Source organism: Danio rerio, chromosome 20 (genome assembly GCF_052040795.2).
Source record: "Danio rerio strain M-AB ecotype USA chromosome 20, GRCz13ab, whole genome shotgun sequence".
Lineage (NCBI taxonomy): Eukaryota > Metazoa > Chordata > Actinopteri > Cypriniformes > Danionidae > Danio > Danio rerio.
Window position 1 is genome coordinate 55,535,562 of NC_141040.1, and position 17,741 is coordinate 55,553,302.

The window sequence follows — 17,741 nt, forward strand, 5'->3', positions numbered from 1 at the left end:
TAAAAAGAAAATGAAAATAATACAAAATAATTATTTAAAACACTAATTTGGGGTTCATTTTTATGTTTTATTGATGAAATAAAACCAGAAAGTCTTTCTTCATACATTTCAAGAAACTCTTATTATGTACAACAACCAACTAAGTAAAAATGTACGCTATAAACAGAGGACTTTCCAGGTTATCACATCTTGTACTTTAATAATTCACAAATACAGTGCTTGACATATATAAACCAACATAGGCTCATTCTGAAAACGAAGCCCTATATACATCTCTGGAGATCGCAAATAATGCAGCCAGAAGTACGTATGGCTCAGGGCTCAACAATGAGGACTGCCCGATGTCCCGGAGCCAGCATGTGAGATTCTCGGGACAGTAGACAGGATCATTACTGACCCAATCGGGCCACTGATGCCCGGTCACTAAAGTTTAATTTGCCTGTGACTATTTGTCAATTGCGTGCAAATACAGTCAGAATGGAGAAACAGTTTGTGTTTTTAAGCCGTCAAATGCTACTTTCTCAGTTCCTCTTATCTGATTGGATGTTGTGAGAACGTTATTTTTTCTTAACAACCAGTACAGCGTAGAGACAGCAACATGGCGGCAACATCAAGTGATGATGCTAATGGAAAACTTTTGTTTCTAACGTCATGGAAGCAGACATTTACGAGAATACACCACGACTAAAAAATGTTTGTCGTCAGTTTGGCAGGTCAGCCATCTTTTGTTTTGCAATAAAATACCTGCACATTTTACTACTTTTGTTTGCAAATAACTTTGAATTTTGCTTATTATGCATTTATTAACTTTTTTAAATATTTAAATTCTCAATTAACAAACATTTTGACACATTTTTTTTTTATTTGTGGCTAAGAAATAGCTATTAACTTTTTTTTTTCGGTAGGGCCAGTGAAAATATTTGCAGGGCAAGTAAAAATCTAAACCACTGGTCCGATCAGGCCAGTAGAAAAAATCCTTAGCGTTAAACCCTGTGGCTGCATTTCATTTTTTAAATTAACGCTACGTGGCGGTATGATGTCGTTCCTTTTTGCGCTTAGCAGCTGACTTCTTACTTCCGTTTGGACAGCTTTAAGGCTGTAACCAGTTTGTCCTCGTCATGCACGTCGGCAGACTTGAGACACAGAGAGGAGTTGACCACGACAACAGAATTAGAGTCCGATGAAAAACAGTTCCAGAAAGCAGGCGAGACAAAAACAGAATCCAAAAAAATTAAGTAAACAAGTAAATAACAGGGTGAAAAAAGTGATGAAATCTGAAAACGTGGTAAAAATCAGGCGAAGGCTTTTCTTTTTTAAGATTGCCTTTGAAAATTGTTGGTTGGGTTTAGAGAAGTGAGTGGGCGGGTCAATAAAGTTCAAGTTTAAGTTCATTTATTTATAAAGCACATTTAAAAGCAGTCACAAGACTGACCAAAGTGCTGTACATAAGACAAGGTAAAAAATAAAAAGACAGAATATAAAAACATGGAAATAAAGCAAGAGAGACATCTGCAAAAATGTAAAAAAAATTGCGATAGAATGAACTATTAAAATAATCTTAAAAAGCCAAGCTAAAAAGGCAGGTTTTAAGAAGTGATTTAAAAATGGATAATGATGGAGCCATTCTGATCTCAAGGGGCAAGGTGTTCAACAAGCGAGGACCTGCCACAGAGAAAGCTCTGTCTCCTCAACGTTTCAGCCTAAACTGTGGAACTGAAAGAAGATTCTGCTCACTCGACCTAAGAGATCTAACAGGAGTGTAAGGATGAAGCAGCTCTGAGAAATAGGATGGGGCAAGATTATGGAGGGATTTATAAACCAGTAAAAGCACTTTAAAATCATTTCTGAATTGCACAGGCAGCCAATGAAGGCTTCTTAGAAGAGGGGTAATGTGGTCATATTTTCTGCTTTTACAAATAAATCTAGCAGCAGCGTTTTGGACCAGCTGAAGGCGAGAAACCTGAGAATCGGTAAAATTGGTTGGGTTTAGGGAAGGAGGAGGGTGGGTCGGTCGATAGTTCGGTCAGTTAGTCAGTCAGTCAAACAGTAAGTCAACAGCGGCCTCTGGTGGGTTTATGAACAGCAGGTGTGAATGGCACTCGCGAGAGAAATTTGAGATATGAAAAAGCTTACACAGCGGCATGGATTACATGGATTCCCGAAAACAAAAACTGCAAAAATACATAACTCCTGAGACGTATTTTGCAGGCTCTTGAAATGTAGAGGTACGTTTTCAGAATGAGCCTTTGTTGATATAAACACCCCTTTTAAATTCCTATTTGTAATAGGAAGCCATACAATATTGCATTTGTGCATATACATTAGATTAGTCAGTACTGAAACCAAATCTGGAGCTTTTCTAACAAAATAACTTACAGTAATGTTCCAAAAACTAGTACAGCCAAATGTATGTTATAGAAAAATATTAAATACAAATTTAAAAAGAGGAAAAATCAAGAGAAGCAAAAATAATAAAATATTTAGTTGAAGTTTTGTAGGTTGTAATTATTTTCGCAATATTTTGCTTGAATTTAATTGTATTATATTTCAATTTTTAAATATGTTTGGTGACTAAAATATTATTTTAATAAATATATCTGTTTAATAAATCTGTTTTGTTTAAATGCACCAAAATACACAGCCTATATTCATTTTCAAAATGGGGTGAACTCGTTATGCGGAGCACTGTATTTACAGTTTATCATTGATTTCACTTAAACAATAAACAGCTGTTTCCTCATTTGTATTTGAGCGATCACACTTTGAAAAATAAAACCTGTTGTACGTCTTGATATAATAAAAAACATTTTGTACTTTTTAAATTACAGAGAAAAATGTGGAAATTTTCAATACACTCAAAAAAAAAATTTGTTGAATGAACATGATTTAATCGTGGCACCCTTTATGCATCTAATCCAATCAAGTAAACCTAAACTGCTTTGAACATGTTGTATGAACACAAAGCACATTTGTAGATAAAACATGGTTTCAATATGTCAGTCTAACTTCTTTGCAACTAATTGACTCAAAATGTTTGTATTGTGTTATTCTAATTAAAATGATTCTAATTTACTCAATGTAACACTAAAGCTTTACTTTAACAAAATTATGTCTTGTTAAATCAGCTAGTAAATTTCTTGTTCAATATTGTTGTTTAAATTCATTCATTCATTTTCTTGTCGGCTTAGTCCCTTTATTAATCCGGGGTCGCCACAGCGGAATGAACCGCCAACAAGTTATCCAGCAAGTTTTTTTACGCAGCGGATGCCCTTCCAGCCGCAACCCATCTGGGAAACATTCACACACACATTCATACACTACGGACAATTTAGCTTACCCAATTCACCTGCACCACATGTCTTTGGACTGTGGGGGAAACCGGAGCACCCGGAAGAAACCTACGCAAACCTCAGTTGGAACCTCAGTTGTTTAAATTACATTTTTTAAATGACAATACTATGAAGCAAGATTTAAAATTAAGTAATTCAACACAAAAAGGACAGAAAACATGTTATATATATATATATTTATTTATTTTTTTATTTTTTTATTATAGCCTTTAGCAGGCATCAATCACATTTAAACAAATTTCTTCTTTAATATTCTGATACAAAATGTTATATAATATATATAATATATTATATAATATAATATCCAAAATTGTAATATGTAATATAAAATGTATAAGAAACATTTAGCTAACAAGATAACCTTGGCTCTTAAGAAAACTGATCCCCAAGCAATACCTGTAGGATGTTAACATAATTTTTTTTTACCAATTGAGTTTAAACAGCTTTCTTCACTTTGGTACTCCTATTCAAAATGTAAAAGTATAAAATGTACAGGAAACATACAGCCAACAACATAACATGCATAACATTCAAGCTCTTGGGAAAACCAATTCCCAAACTGTGCCGAAAACACGCGGTGATACTTCTTCTTGTTGTTTTCGTATGGTGACATCCAAACACACTACCGCCACCTACTGATATGCGCGAAGTGACTCTCCAGAGTGAGAGTTGTCGATTTGAAGCGTCTCAGTCTCATTGAATCAACATGTTCTGATCAAATTCATTTGATTATTTCTTGATTCAGTTTCAAATAACATGAATTAATCATTTAACATACGTAAACTTGATTTGTTCTTTTCAATCTGACAAATTTTTATTTTGTAAATCCAATACATGCCTAGTTGATTTTTTTGAGTGTAGATTTGTTAACTTCATACTGACATCATGTGTGTGCATTATTGTGTAAAGAGAATTACATACAGCATCACGATACAGATCATAACATTCTTCCTGAATGTTTCATAAAACTGGGTGGATTCATTAAATATCGCCCTGATTATTGTAGTTTTCTGCCGTTCTGATGCCATGCACAATGTTTTTATCCTGCCATGAAGGACTCTTCAGTGAAAACAGTGCTTGCACAATAATCTGTCATTTCTCACTGAGTCTGTAAACACTATGTTGCCTAAACAGTTTGTGGCATATCTCAGGTTGGGGGCCAAATATGTGTGTCCAAGTTGAATAAAACTCGATAAAACTGCAGAGACTGTGTGTTGTAATTTGAATCAGGATGACATTACTGTCAGCATGTATTCAAAATGACCGTATTTGGGAGTCATATAATTCTGCGATATATTGTGCAGCCCTAATCTGTATAATCAGCTAACAGTGATTAAGTTGAGCGTAAAAACAGCTGATCTGATCTTCAATATCTCGCTCACACTGACCTTTGCCACTAAATAAACGGCTTGCTAATTATGAGCTAATTCTCCCTGTGGGGGTCATACGGTCTGTCAGCAAACAAACCTCCAGTCGCTCTTCAGAAAATGACACCCTTTCTCACTTCTGTATGTTTATGCCTCATTAACTATTATTCAGAAAACAAGGGAAGATTTTTGAAGCTTGCATCAGGGCAAATCCTTTTTTTTGCTATATAAGATTAGCCATTAAAAGGCACCGACAGTAATTATTGCATATGCATTTCACTGTAAAAAAAACACTGATTCAACTTAAAATTGTAAGGAAATGGCCAGTTTCCACTGAGTAGTACGGTATGGTTCGATTTGGTACGTTTTTATGGCTGTTTCCACTGTCAATAAGCGTGCCAAACTAAACCGTACTATACCACTTTTTCAGCACTCATTTGAAAGGGTACCAGAAACTAGAAAGGGCACCAAAAGGTGGAGCTACATTGGTCCGGCTTTGTCTTTGTAATCATCTTTAACACCTCCTCCTTCATCTTACCCCAGACGTGCTCAATAATGTTCATGTCTGGTGACTGGGCTGGCCAATCCTAGAGCACCTTGACCTCCTTTGCTCTCAGGAGCTTTGATGTGGAGGCTGAAGTATGAGAAGGAGCGCTATCCTGCTGGAGAATTCACCCTCTCCTGTGGTTTGTAATGTAATGGGCAGCACAAATGTCTTAATACCTCAGGCTGTTGATGTTGATCATCCACTCTGCAGATCTCTCGCACACCCCCATACTGAATGTAACCCCAAACCATGTTTTTTCCTTCACCAAGCTTGACTGATTTCTGTGAGACCTTAGGTCCATGCGGGTATATTATTTGTTGCTCTTACAAGTAGGATCGACCACAATACTTTCGTCAGGTAGTGTACAGTATTTGTATTTAAAGAGTCCAAACAATGCCCTAACAATTTTAAGTGGAGTCAACTTATTTTTTACAGTGTTGTATTAAATTTTTTTGGAAAATTAGATGCTTGTAATTGTCCATTGGTATAACAGTATTAAAGCAAGACGTATATACAAGTAATTTTAATATTTTTATTAGCTTGCAGAGTTTTCCGGTGACTAATAATAGCGTGTACAGTATGCATGGCTCAGACTTTGGCACTGGGATCGTGGTTGTGTTTGGTTTTGATCTGATTGGCGTGCAGAGCCTGACAGATGCTGTACTCACTGTCCTGATCCACATCGGTCAGACGGATGTCACACTCCACCAAAGTGCAGTTATGGGTCATTCCCTCCTCAAGAACCTTCCCTCCGTCCTGCAGGACACACACGAGATGTGGTGTTACATTCAGATTACCGAGCACAGAAATAAATAATAACTGTGAGAGAATAAGGGCTGATTTGTTTCAGTTAAAGCCTCCTCCTTTAACAAAAGGCAACATGAAATGACACTAGAATCCCATTTTTCTTGTGCAACACGACATCTTTTGAAGTAAAGCACCTTAAATGAGAAAAACTGTAGGCGAGATTTGATTTCATACATCATGAATTGTTGCTAGAGTATATCAAATCAAATCAACTTTGATTTATGCAACACCACACTACACAACAAACATTCTGTAAATAATGCAAAAGAAAAAGTAAGTATAAAGTACGTGTTAGTCTAACAAGTTAAAAAAAAATATATAGATATTAATAAAACAGACAAACGGGAGCGACACGTTGGCTCAGAAGGTCACTGATTTGAGTCTCGGCTGGGTCAGTTGGTGTTTTTGTGTGGAGTTTGCATGTTCCTACCGTGTTGGTGTGGGTTTCCTCCGGGTGCTCCGGTTTCCCCCACAGTCCAAACACATGCGCTATAGGGGAATTGGGTAAGCTAAATTGTCTGTAGCGTATGAGTGTGAATCATATTGGCAGTTCATTCTGTGTGGCAACCCCAGATTAATAAAGGGACTAAGGCGAAAAGAAAATGCGAATCTCCCCTTCCACCACATCCCGAAGGTGCTCTATTGGATTGAGCTCTGGTGACTGTGGAGGCCATTTGAGTACAGTGAACTCATTGTCATGTTCAAGAAACCAGTCTGAGATGATTTACTCTTCATCACTCAATTAGTACTAATGGGCCCAAGGTGCGCCAAGGAAATCTCCCCCACACCATTACACCACCATCACCAGCCTGAACCACTGATACAAGGCAGGATGGATCCATGCTTTCATGTTGTTGACGCCAAATTCTGACCCGACCATCCGAATGTGGCAGCAGAAATGGAGACTCATCAGAGCAGGCAACGTTTCTCCAATCTTCTATTGTCCAGTTTTGGTGAGTCTGTGTGAATTGTAGCCTCAGTTTCCTGTTCTTAGCTGACAGGAGCGGCACCCGGTGTGGTCTTCTGCTGCTGTAGCCCATCTGTCTCAAGGTTGGACGTGTTGTGTGTTCAGAGATGCTCTTCTGCAGACCTTGATTGCAACAAGTGCTCATTTGAGTTACTGTCGCCTTTCTATCAGCTGGAACCAGTCTGGCCATTCTCCTCTGACATCAACAAGGCAATTGTGTCTACAGAACTGCCACTCACTGGATATTTCCTCATTTTCGGACCATTCTATGTAAACCCTAGAGATAGTTGTGCGTGAAAATCCCAGTAGATGAGCAGTTTCTTAAAATATTTAGACCAGCCCGTCTTGACCATGTCTACATGCCGAAATCCATTGAGTTTCTGCCATGTGATTGGCTGATTAGAAATTTGCATTAATGAGGAGTTGGACAGGTGTACCTAATAAAGTGGCCAGTGAATGTATGTAAATAATACAGACTACTTATAGATGTGTGTGTGTGTGTGTGTGTGTGTGTAAATATTTTTGAATAATCTGGATTAGCAGATGCCCATTACTAAATATAACAACAACAACATGTGCTGGCAGACAATCAGACCAGAAACCCATTTAATTATATAGCGTCTACAGTGATTTCTTGATGACGTCAGTTCTTTTCATCCACATACACTAAATGTTGAATTGAATGTTTCTACAGGATGCCATTTTTAAATAAATGCAGCCACAATTTCAGTGTGTGACATATTATCTTATTTAACATTTTATTGGTGCATATCTCTGCTGTAAACAGCAGCACACTCTCACATATCAAGTTTGAGGTGCTCCAATGACGAAGCATATCACACTCTGCAGAAGCCTTGACTCCGAGTCTGCAGACTAATGTATGAGCTCTCTTCTGAATACTGGGAATGTGCTTTGCCTTGAAATGGAGATGGGAGGAGCGGATGCATGCAGTCCCAGGAGAGAGGTAATCCCCATCCCACATGTCTGTGTGTTAGAGCACATCTATCCTGCGGCCGTGAATAATTGAACATGAACGACAGACAGCGCTGCATCATTTCATATTCATCTCTTCACTGGCAATTAAAAGCAATGAGAAAAATGTTACACAGGACTAAGAAAAATGAGAGCAAATGCAAGGGGGTTGCTAGTGGTTGTCAAAACGTCATTGGCGTATATACTTGTGATTTATTTATTTATATGATTTATTTCAGGTTGTTTTAACAGCTAAAGATGAAATGATGAAATTATAATTAGGTCTTAAAATCAAAATGCACTCAATAATTTGGATTTTATTTTGCAGTGCTGATAGTAAAGCATTATTAAATCAAAATATGTTAATTTGAGATGCAAAATATCTGTAAAAGATAAACATTTTAAATTCTCTTAAAAATATAAACATTAAATATAAAAATTAAGTGAAGTTTATTTTAAAAACGGCAAAGAAATTGTCAGTGGGAAAAGAAAATCAAACATAATTTAAAGGGAATTAAATTTTCCTTTGATTTTTCTTTACTTTTTTCTTTTTAATAAATTTCTCAGAAAATACGTTATTGTAAAACCGTAAAATACTAAAACAAAAACATAAAAATCAGTCCAAGTCACTCGAAAAATGCTGAACAAATATTCGTTTGTTAGCCTGATAAAGGCAGTTCTTTCTCTAAAAACGCCTAGGTTTTTTTAAAGATTAGCCATGTGAATAAAGGCTAATTCTATTCTCAAATCAATCATATTCTTGATATAATCATACTCTCGATTTGATTTCAATTCACAAGCTTTCAATATGATTCTCAATTTGATTTCAATTCACAAGCTTTCAAATTGATTCTATTCTCAAATCAATCCTATTCTTGATTAAATTCTATTTTCGATTCAACCCTATTCTTGATTAATTTCAATTCTTAAATTAACCCTATTCTCGATTCAACCCTACTCTCGGTCCAATCCTACTCTCTGTCCAATCCTACTCTCGGTTAAGTCCTACTCTCGGTCCAATCCTACTCTCGGTTCAGTCTTACTCTCGATTTAACCCTACTCTTGATTTAATCCTACTCTCGGTTCAGTCCTACTCTCAGTCCAATCCTACTTTCGGTCCAATCCTACTCTCGTTTCAACCCTACTATCGATTTAATCCTACTCTCGGTCCAATCCTACTCTCGGTTCAGTCCTATTCTCGATTCAACCCTACTCTCGATTTATTCCTACTCTTGGTTCAAACCTACTCTCGATTTAATCCTACTCTCGATTCAACCCTACTCTCGATTCAACCCTACTCTCGATTTATTCCTACTCTTGGTTCAACCCTACTCTCGATTTAATCCTACTCTCGATTCAACACTACTCTCGGTCCAATCCTACTCTCGGTTCAACCCTACTCTCGGTTCAACCCTACTCTCGATTTAATCCTACTCTCGGTCCAATCCTACTCTCGGTTCAGTCCTACTCTTGATTCAACCCTACTCTCGATTCAACCCTACTCTCGGTTCAACCCTACTCTCGATTTAATCCTACTCTCGGTTCAACCCTGCTCTCAGTTTAATCCTACTCTCGGTTCAACCCTACTCTCGGTTCAACCCTACTCTCGGTTTAATCCTACTCTCGGATCAACCCTACTCTCGGTTCAATTCTACTCTCGGTTCAACCCTATTCTCGATTCAATCCTATTCATGATTCAATCCTATTCTCGACTCGATTTCAATTCACATGCTTTCGATTCGATTTCAATTATTCAAGCTTTTAATTCAATTTGATTCTTGATTTGATTTTGATTAACAAGCTTTCAATTCAATTTGATTCTTGATTTGATTTTAACAAGCTTTCAATTCGATTTGATGATTTTCCAAAACTGAACAGAGAGAACATCATTTTACAAATGGTAAATTAATATAAATAATTAAGGGCCACAGACTTGTTTTTAAAAGCTACTGCACATATAAAGCAAACAACAAACCAATCTCAGTAGCCTAAACTTGTTAAAATGTCAAGAAAATAAAGAGTAAAGAATGTAAAAAAACGACAGCTGGAATTTTTTTAAAGGGGACTTATTGTGCAAAAAAGGGGTTTAATAGCACTTATGTGGCAGCAGTGTGTGAATATAACCAGCCTCTAATGGTAAAAATAATTCATTATATTTGTTATGATCAGACTTGATAAAAACAGTCTGCAGAAACACTTTGATTGACATTTTCCTACGCGTCATCAGAGAAAGCCCCACCTTTTGAATATTTCAGCATTGATTGCCGATACTTTTGACAACTCTATCTGGATTGATGTACATGTACTCACAGCTCCCAGTCTGTTGTTGCAGAGGTTTAGACTCTTGAGGGCACAGTTCTCCACCAGGGCTTGAGACAGAGCCACGGCTGCGGGTTCAGTCATGTTATTTCCCCCGAGGTGGAGATTCACCAAAGTCTTGTTCTTGATTAGAGCTTGAGCCAGTGCCTGTCCCCCTTCATCTGCGATGCGGTTAAGTCTCAGGTTGAGGGACGTCAGAGTGTTGTTCTTGGCCAGAGCGTGAGCCAGAGCCTGAGCTCCTGCACCTCTGATCTGGTTGTTGCAGACGATCAGTGTCTTCAGCTGACTGCGGTTCAGGAGTTTCGCGATGGCTCGGGCTCCACGGTCACTGATGTGATTATGTGAAAAGTCCAGCTCCTGCAGGGACGGATGATCCAGCAGGTGGTTCACGATCACGCAACACTTCTCATCGTCCACCTTACTGCGATGGATCCTGAAGACCTGTGAGAAAAGTGGGAATATACACAACTAAATGTCAACAACGAGGCTCCGAAAAAAGCAGTGTGAATGCTAACTAAATATTAAGACCAGTGAAAACATCTTAGTTAGAAAACAAAGTTAAAAACATTCAGCTGAAGTCAGAATTATTAGCCCCCCTGTATATTTTTCCCCCAAATCCTGTTTAATGTACAGCAGGGGTTTTCAAAGTGTGAGGTGCGCCTCCCCTGGGGGGCACCAAAGCATGTCAGGGGAGGCGCGGGAAAAAAATATCATATAATAAAAATATAATTATTAAGTTTAATTATTATATGTATTTTGTATTATTTTTAAACGTTTTAATTAAACAAAGCTAAAAAAAATAATACGTCAAAAATAAGAAAACCTTTTTTACCCAAAAGGCCACAGCTGTGAATTCGCTTCTGTTTGGCAAGCCCACCAATACAGGTATATGCCTGCTAATACAATGGGTCGGTTTCTGAGACCCCCGGATTCAAAGCCTTCAAGTTCAGGGCTTAAACCCAAAAGACGACGATATGATGATCAGTATTTGAGTTTAGGATTTACGTGGACAGGACCAGCTGATGAACCATGACCTTTATGTGTGGTTTGTCAAGATATTTTGGCTAATGACAGCATGAGACCCGCTAAACTTCGGCGACACCTTGAAACCAAGCATGATGAGGTAGCAGGAAAACTTCCAGAATTTTGTGTGTGTGTGTGCGTGCGTGTTTGGGAGGAGGGGGGCGCCAATGGATAAGTTGTGCCAAAAGGGAGGCCCTCTGTCTTAGACTTTGAAAAACCCTGACGTACAGATTTTCTTCAACACATTTCTAAATAGGGGTGTGAACCTACACTAGCCTCAGGGTTTGTTTACAATTATTATGCCATCGATTCTGTCCAATTCGATATCTTGGTGCATTGACGATGCTTTTCATCCACAATTGACCCTTTGCTAAGCCACACCCGAAAATTGCCACACACCAATCGTGGCTAAGCAACTGTAGCTACGCGCAGGAGGTCTGTCAAGCTTCCGAGCAAGGGAAACAAGCTAAAGCCTTGTGCATATGGATTGTGCAAATCTGATACCCGGTATCATAAAAGTTTGGACGGGGAAGTGGAATTTTTTCCCTTTTTAAAATCTAAAACCCAAGAGGAGAAATGCCAGGATGGATCAAGCTGTGTGAGGGGCGCTTAACAAGCCAGGTTAAGTTGGTTTTGACATTCCTGACACATTCAGTAATAGACGGCAATAACTCACACACCTCTCACCCTAAAAAGATCTAAACTGCGTTTCCTACAGAAACACTAAGCAGGTTATGTTTCCCAGCTGTCTTTTTCTCTTCTTTCGCTCGATGTTATGAGCATTGCTCCGTTTAAGCCGTCACAATACAATCCAGTCATATTTTCATATGTTTCAGGCTACGAATATTTTAAATTACATATCAACAGAACAAAACCGAGATGCGATCACAAACTGAGCACCTGCGATCAATATACTTCACTCGCAGCTGTAATTTGCGTGACCATGACCATGTCAAAGCTACAATTCACCGATGTTTCCGTCTGTCTTTTGGAGATTTAGTCATTGGGGATGATGTTATACGGGTTAGTGTCTGCTTTTATATTTGGTGTCTGGTTAATATTTGCTGGTATGGAAAATCTATTTGTTCACTTCTGCTATTTATACTTTGATTTGCATTTCAATGTATGTATTTTTTAGATATTGGCATGGTTTCCGCTACATTCATTCTTCCGTGGCGGCGCACCACACCAAAATTCATCCCGCTTCGGCTACATTACAGCTTCTTATTCAAAATATTCAATCCGTTTTTTTTAAATAGCGGGTTAAAATCCCACCGAAAACATTGGAAAAAGTCAATAATAACAGCGCAAACTTTTCTGTGTAGTGCTGTGCGTTCTGTTTAACCCTTTAAGGGGATGTGCTGACTGACTGACTGACAGGTGCGCGATGCGTGAGGCCAGCAAACACGGTGTAGCTTTCAGTTATGATAAACAGTTTCCATAATTATACTTTATTTATAGATGAAGGTCTGTGGCTCTGCATATAATGACTTTATCTTGCTGGAGTTTATAGCCGTTTCACTTTACTTCAGGATGCATTAATGCAGTGGTTCGCTCCGCAAGTCTATCGGAGACATTCATAAATATTCCTAGCAAATATAATAAATGATGGAGACATACTCGGTACATAAACGCACTAAATCACACTTTAGCCGAGTTTATTTGAGGGCACGCAAGAAGTTTTGTGCACGAACAGAGGAAATCAGCGCTCATTGACATGCTTGTAGGCTGTTACATAAATGCGATTACGACTTAATACTGCGCCCATGACATTGTTAATGAAATAACTCCACATATAGAGGTAGATCGGTGTAAAATGGCCAACAGAGTCAGCCGCCACAGCTGGAAAAAATCCTAGAGGAAACACTGATTGGTTATATTCATTTAAATAAATATTTACCCTTTAAATATGTATTGACACTATAATATCCTATACCCCTTGGTCGAACCTCAGAATCATCAAAAATATAATAGGGTATATGCAGAAGGACTTTTAATTTTAAGTAACCCAATTGAATCGCGTTCGGTGAACTGTATACCATTACAAATCAGCGCGTTTAATATCTATGTTCTCTAAAAATCAGTGATCTTCACTGCCTGATAGATATACAATATAAGGTGGGTCTCAGAATGTACAAGAAGCACTGCATTAAACTACATTGTTATGCACCATATCTTTTAAATATGAACATGTATCAATTTTCAATGGGGATTCTGCGCTCGCCTGCTGATCCTGACAGCGCTTGTTCAAAGGGCTTTTCATCTCGTTTTACACTCGAACAACTAAATGAATGTTTAAATCTATTTAACTGATTATACTTCAAATATACTACAAGATTGATGCTGTAACAGTATGAAATTGAAAACATTTCACCGGAGGTTTATCGGTAGGGGAAAAAACACTAGCTCTCTGTATACTAGCTCTTCAGAACGCAGCAGCACGAGTGGTCTTTAATGAACCTAAAAGAGCACATGTCACTCCGCTGCTCATCCGTTTGCACTGGCTGCCAGTTGCTGCTCGCATCAAATTCAAAGCTCTGATATTTGCTTACAAAGCGACTTCTGGCTTTGCTCCTTCTTATCTGCTCTCACTTCTGCAGATGTATGTGCCCTCCAGAAACTTGCGTTCAGTGAATGAACGTCGCCTCGTGGTTCCATCCCAAAGAGGGAAGAAATCACTTTCCCGAACTCTCGCATTTAATCTGCCCAGTTGGTGGAATGAACTCCCTAACTGCATCAGAACGGCACAGTCACTCGCTGTTTTCAAGAAACGACTAAAAACTCAACTATTTAGTCTCCACTTCACTTCCTAATCTGCAATTGTCTCTCTGGATATACCACTAACTATACTAAAAAAAAAACAAAACAAAAAAAAATTAACTATTGCCTTCCTTCTTAGACTTTACAGACCTGAAACCTGCCTATAGCACTTATTAATTGTTGCTCTTATAGTTGTGTTAATTGCTTCCTTGTCCCCATTTGTAAGTCGCTTTGGATAAAAGCGTCTGCTAAATGACTAAATGTAAATGTATACCCTATTGCCAATAACATGATTCTAAAAACCTGTAAAGTCTTGCAGGAATTGAGTGCTTTAGCCAGGGATTCGCAGTCTCTGAAGGTGAACTCGAACAGATTCCACTCAAAGTTCATGCCACATCCTTTCACGCAATAAACCACGCTCAGCTCTTTCAGATTCGGCAGCTTGTCCAGCAGCATTCGGAAATCAAAGTGGTCCATGGAGGGTCCATCACTGCCCATATCACTGGCAGACTCTGACCCGTCGTCCTCGTCAAACCGGGACGGCTCTTTAATGGGCGGCAGCAGCTGAGAAACCCGCAGCTGCTTGACATAGTTTTGACACAAAGGCAGCACATCTAGCACTGTTTTGGTGTCAGTTGTGTCTGGTATAAAGAGTTCAATGATGCTCTGAAGGTGACGCTCGAAGAACATTTGTTTCCAGCTGTTATCATACGTGGAGATGTCAGCGAGTCCCCAGCGAGCTTCACAGCAGCGTTTCCAGTAGCTCTCATCGCTAATAAGGTTTGCAGTGATGGTCAACGGAAGAGATGCTGGCAGTCGTTGGAGGACGTATGTTTTAAAGCTGGGTTGGAGCTCATGCAGAATGGGCTTCTCTGCAAAAAATATTAAAGGGATAGTTCACACGAAAATGCCAATTTTATTACTATTTATTATTTATGAGCTTATGAGTTTCTTTGATTTAAAAAAATTACTCATACCCCAGGCAAACTCTCATTTAGGCCTTGGTCACACTAGAGTTTGAGCTGACGAAGTTCTGTTGTACGGTGATGTGAAAAGGGGCGGGATTAAACAAGACGATTAGACACTAATAAAGTATTGATTAAGTGATTGCTCCATATATTTAATTTCTGTGCAGAGAAGTCACGTTTTGTAAGTATATCGGGTGAAAAGTGCAGTGTGACCACAGCTTTAAGGTTTTTTCAAATGTAAATAAATCTGAGAAATATTTTCTTCCACAATAATGCCTCTTGTACTTTTTCTCATTATCTTTTAGGAGAAGCCTGTGTCATTTATGGTCAATAAAACAACTTCATTGTTGAAATCAAGTAAATTTAAGTTAGAATTTGCCAGGGGTATGAATAATTTTAAGCTTGACTGTATGTATATATATATATTTCTCGAGTGCCTTGGACTAATTCTTGTTGTTGTTTTGATGAATCCCTTATCCAAAGAGCACCGACCAAATATTTGAATTACCCCTCATCGCTTTTTGTTTGTTCTTCTGGATTAATATATGTATATATATATATATATATATATATATATATATATATATATATATATATATATATATATATATGTATATATGTATATATATATATATATATATATATATATATATATATATATATATATATATATATATATATGTATATATATATATGTATATATATATATATATATATATATATATATGTATATATATATATATATATGTATATATATATATATATATATATATATATATATATATATATATATATATATTTTTTTTTTTTTTTTGGGTAAGCAAGTATTTTACAGTGCTTTAAAAATACTCAATACTCTGTCAGTATTTTCAAACAATTGTATTTGATTTACCAAAATCGCACAAGTGGCAATTTCACATCTGTCACATCCATAACAGACAGATGTCAAATCCATAACGTAAAATCGAATAAAATCAATCATGTTTGTTTTGTAGTGAGCCGACTCTTATACTTTTGATTAGCATTGTTTCTTTTGGCTTGTGCAGTTTAATTTACAGAATTTTTACAAAGTATGTAATGTGTGATTTGGCAAATCAAATATAATAGTTTGAAAACATTGACAGAGACATTTTTGAGTATTTTTAAACCAATGTAAAATACTTGCTTACACAAAAGTTTCGATATTTTGGCGAAAATTTTTTTGTCATTTGCATGGAATTGCTCATATACACACACACACACACACAAACAGATATTATACATATATATATATATATATATATATATATATATATATATATATATATATATATATATATATATATATATATATATATTTGTAAACTTTAACTGTAAATTAAAGTTAACAACATTAATTTGCACTTTATTGTGGCAAAGATATTAAAGAAATTATTAATATTTACAAAAATATTTACTAAAACCTTGTCTCCATTAACAAGCTGTTTGAAAGCACTACTTTATAATAATATAAAAAAATAATAATAACAAGCATTAACGTTACCTAAATGCTCATTTAGTAACTTAAATACATGCTACTCTGACAATTCTGAGTGCATGTAAGGCTTATTTGTAATCCTTACGGTGATTATGAGAGTGTAAACTAACTGACAGACTTGTGTGGGTTTTTTACCTTCGAAGTGTTTTATAATATGCTGTAAACAGAGTGTTGTTAGCAGAGGAACCAGCGCCAGCGACCACTCATGATCCTCCGCGATGATACTGCGCCTTTTTTGGCCGTCAGAAGCGGAGTTCATGACCCCGGATCTCTGAGAAGACTGACTCCGAGACATACTGCTAAAACTGACAGATATAAAACAAATATCTTGGATAAATACGCATGAAATAATACAGATGACGTTACCTCATCACTGCTGCCTGTATGGACGACTTTCTTTCACGACGTCATTTTTACCTTTGTCCTCGAATAAATGTAGCTTTTTAGTATATGAACGCAAAATAAAAGACGAATCTTAGTTAAAGAAAACGTTGAACGTTAATTAATTAAGTGACTTCTAAATGTCGACTCACACTTTCTGTTCCTCGGGAAAGTTTGATGCTGCCATGGTAACAAGACCTGCTCGCGCGCTTTGTCATGTCACCAGCCGCTGAAATGCTAAATGCTAATAATCAGTCACTAAAATAATAACAAACATAATTTTCACAATCAATAAAAACAGTAAAACAGGACAAAGATCTAAAGCCTTAAGCTGTACAACATATATCAGTCATGTAGGTTTCTCTCGCATTATTAATTCTATCCATTGTAAATATTAGTATAAAACATCATTCACGTTACAGATGACATTGCATATCCTTATAAAATAGTTTATTCAAGTGTGTCTTTAATTATTAAATTTGTAATTATGTTGTTAAGGGTAAGGATTTCAGCCTTGCCCTCGCTTTTTTTCATTTAACATGACTTCCAATTTATTTTTTAGACTTTTAAGTTATGAACTATACACTTGCATATTGTTTTAAGCATAAACTGTTTATTAATTAGTAGTTTTGGCACAAGGCTACTTTATTATTATTTCTTAAATATAAATCAGTTTATTAGAGTCCTTGGATTTTAATGTCAGCCTCGTACTCCTCAAATAAATAAATAAATAAATAAAGTTTCTCTTCCCCTTCTATAATAGT

General features: G+C 37.0%; 1 protein-coding gene across 6 annotated transcripts; it reads right to left on the minus strand.

Annotated features, from left to right (window-relative positions):
* Window positions 1-5,782: 5,782 nt before the first annotated feature.
* drc5 (dynein regulatory complex subunit 5) lies at window positions 5,783-17,439 on the minus strand. Of its 6 annotated transcripts, none has more exons than XM_087298869.1 (5): window positions 17,130-17,439; window positions 16,732-16,901; window positions 14,416-14,984; window positions 10,321-10,770; window positions 5,783-6,020 (listed from the first exon to the last, which is right to left on the minus strand). In XM_087298869.1, the coding sequence occupies exons 1-5, from the start codon at window positions 17,162-17,164 to the stop codon at window positions 5,853-5,855; spliced, it is 1,392 nt and encodes a 463-aa protein (XP_087154995.1). In that variant the 5' UTR covers window positions 17,165-17,439; the 3' UTR covers window positions 5,783-5,852. The 6 variants fall into 6 exon arrangements, 5 of the variants coding, with proteins under 5 accessions (XP_087154995.1, XP_087154999.1, XP_087154998.1 ...); XM_087298873.1 differs by having other exon boundaries at window positions 16,732-16,892; window positions 17,014-17,153; XM_087298872.1 differs by having other exon boundaries at window positions 17,014-17,153.
* Window positions 17,440-17,741: the final 302 nt, after the last annotated feature.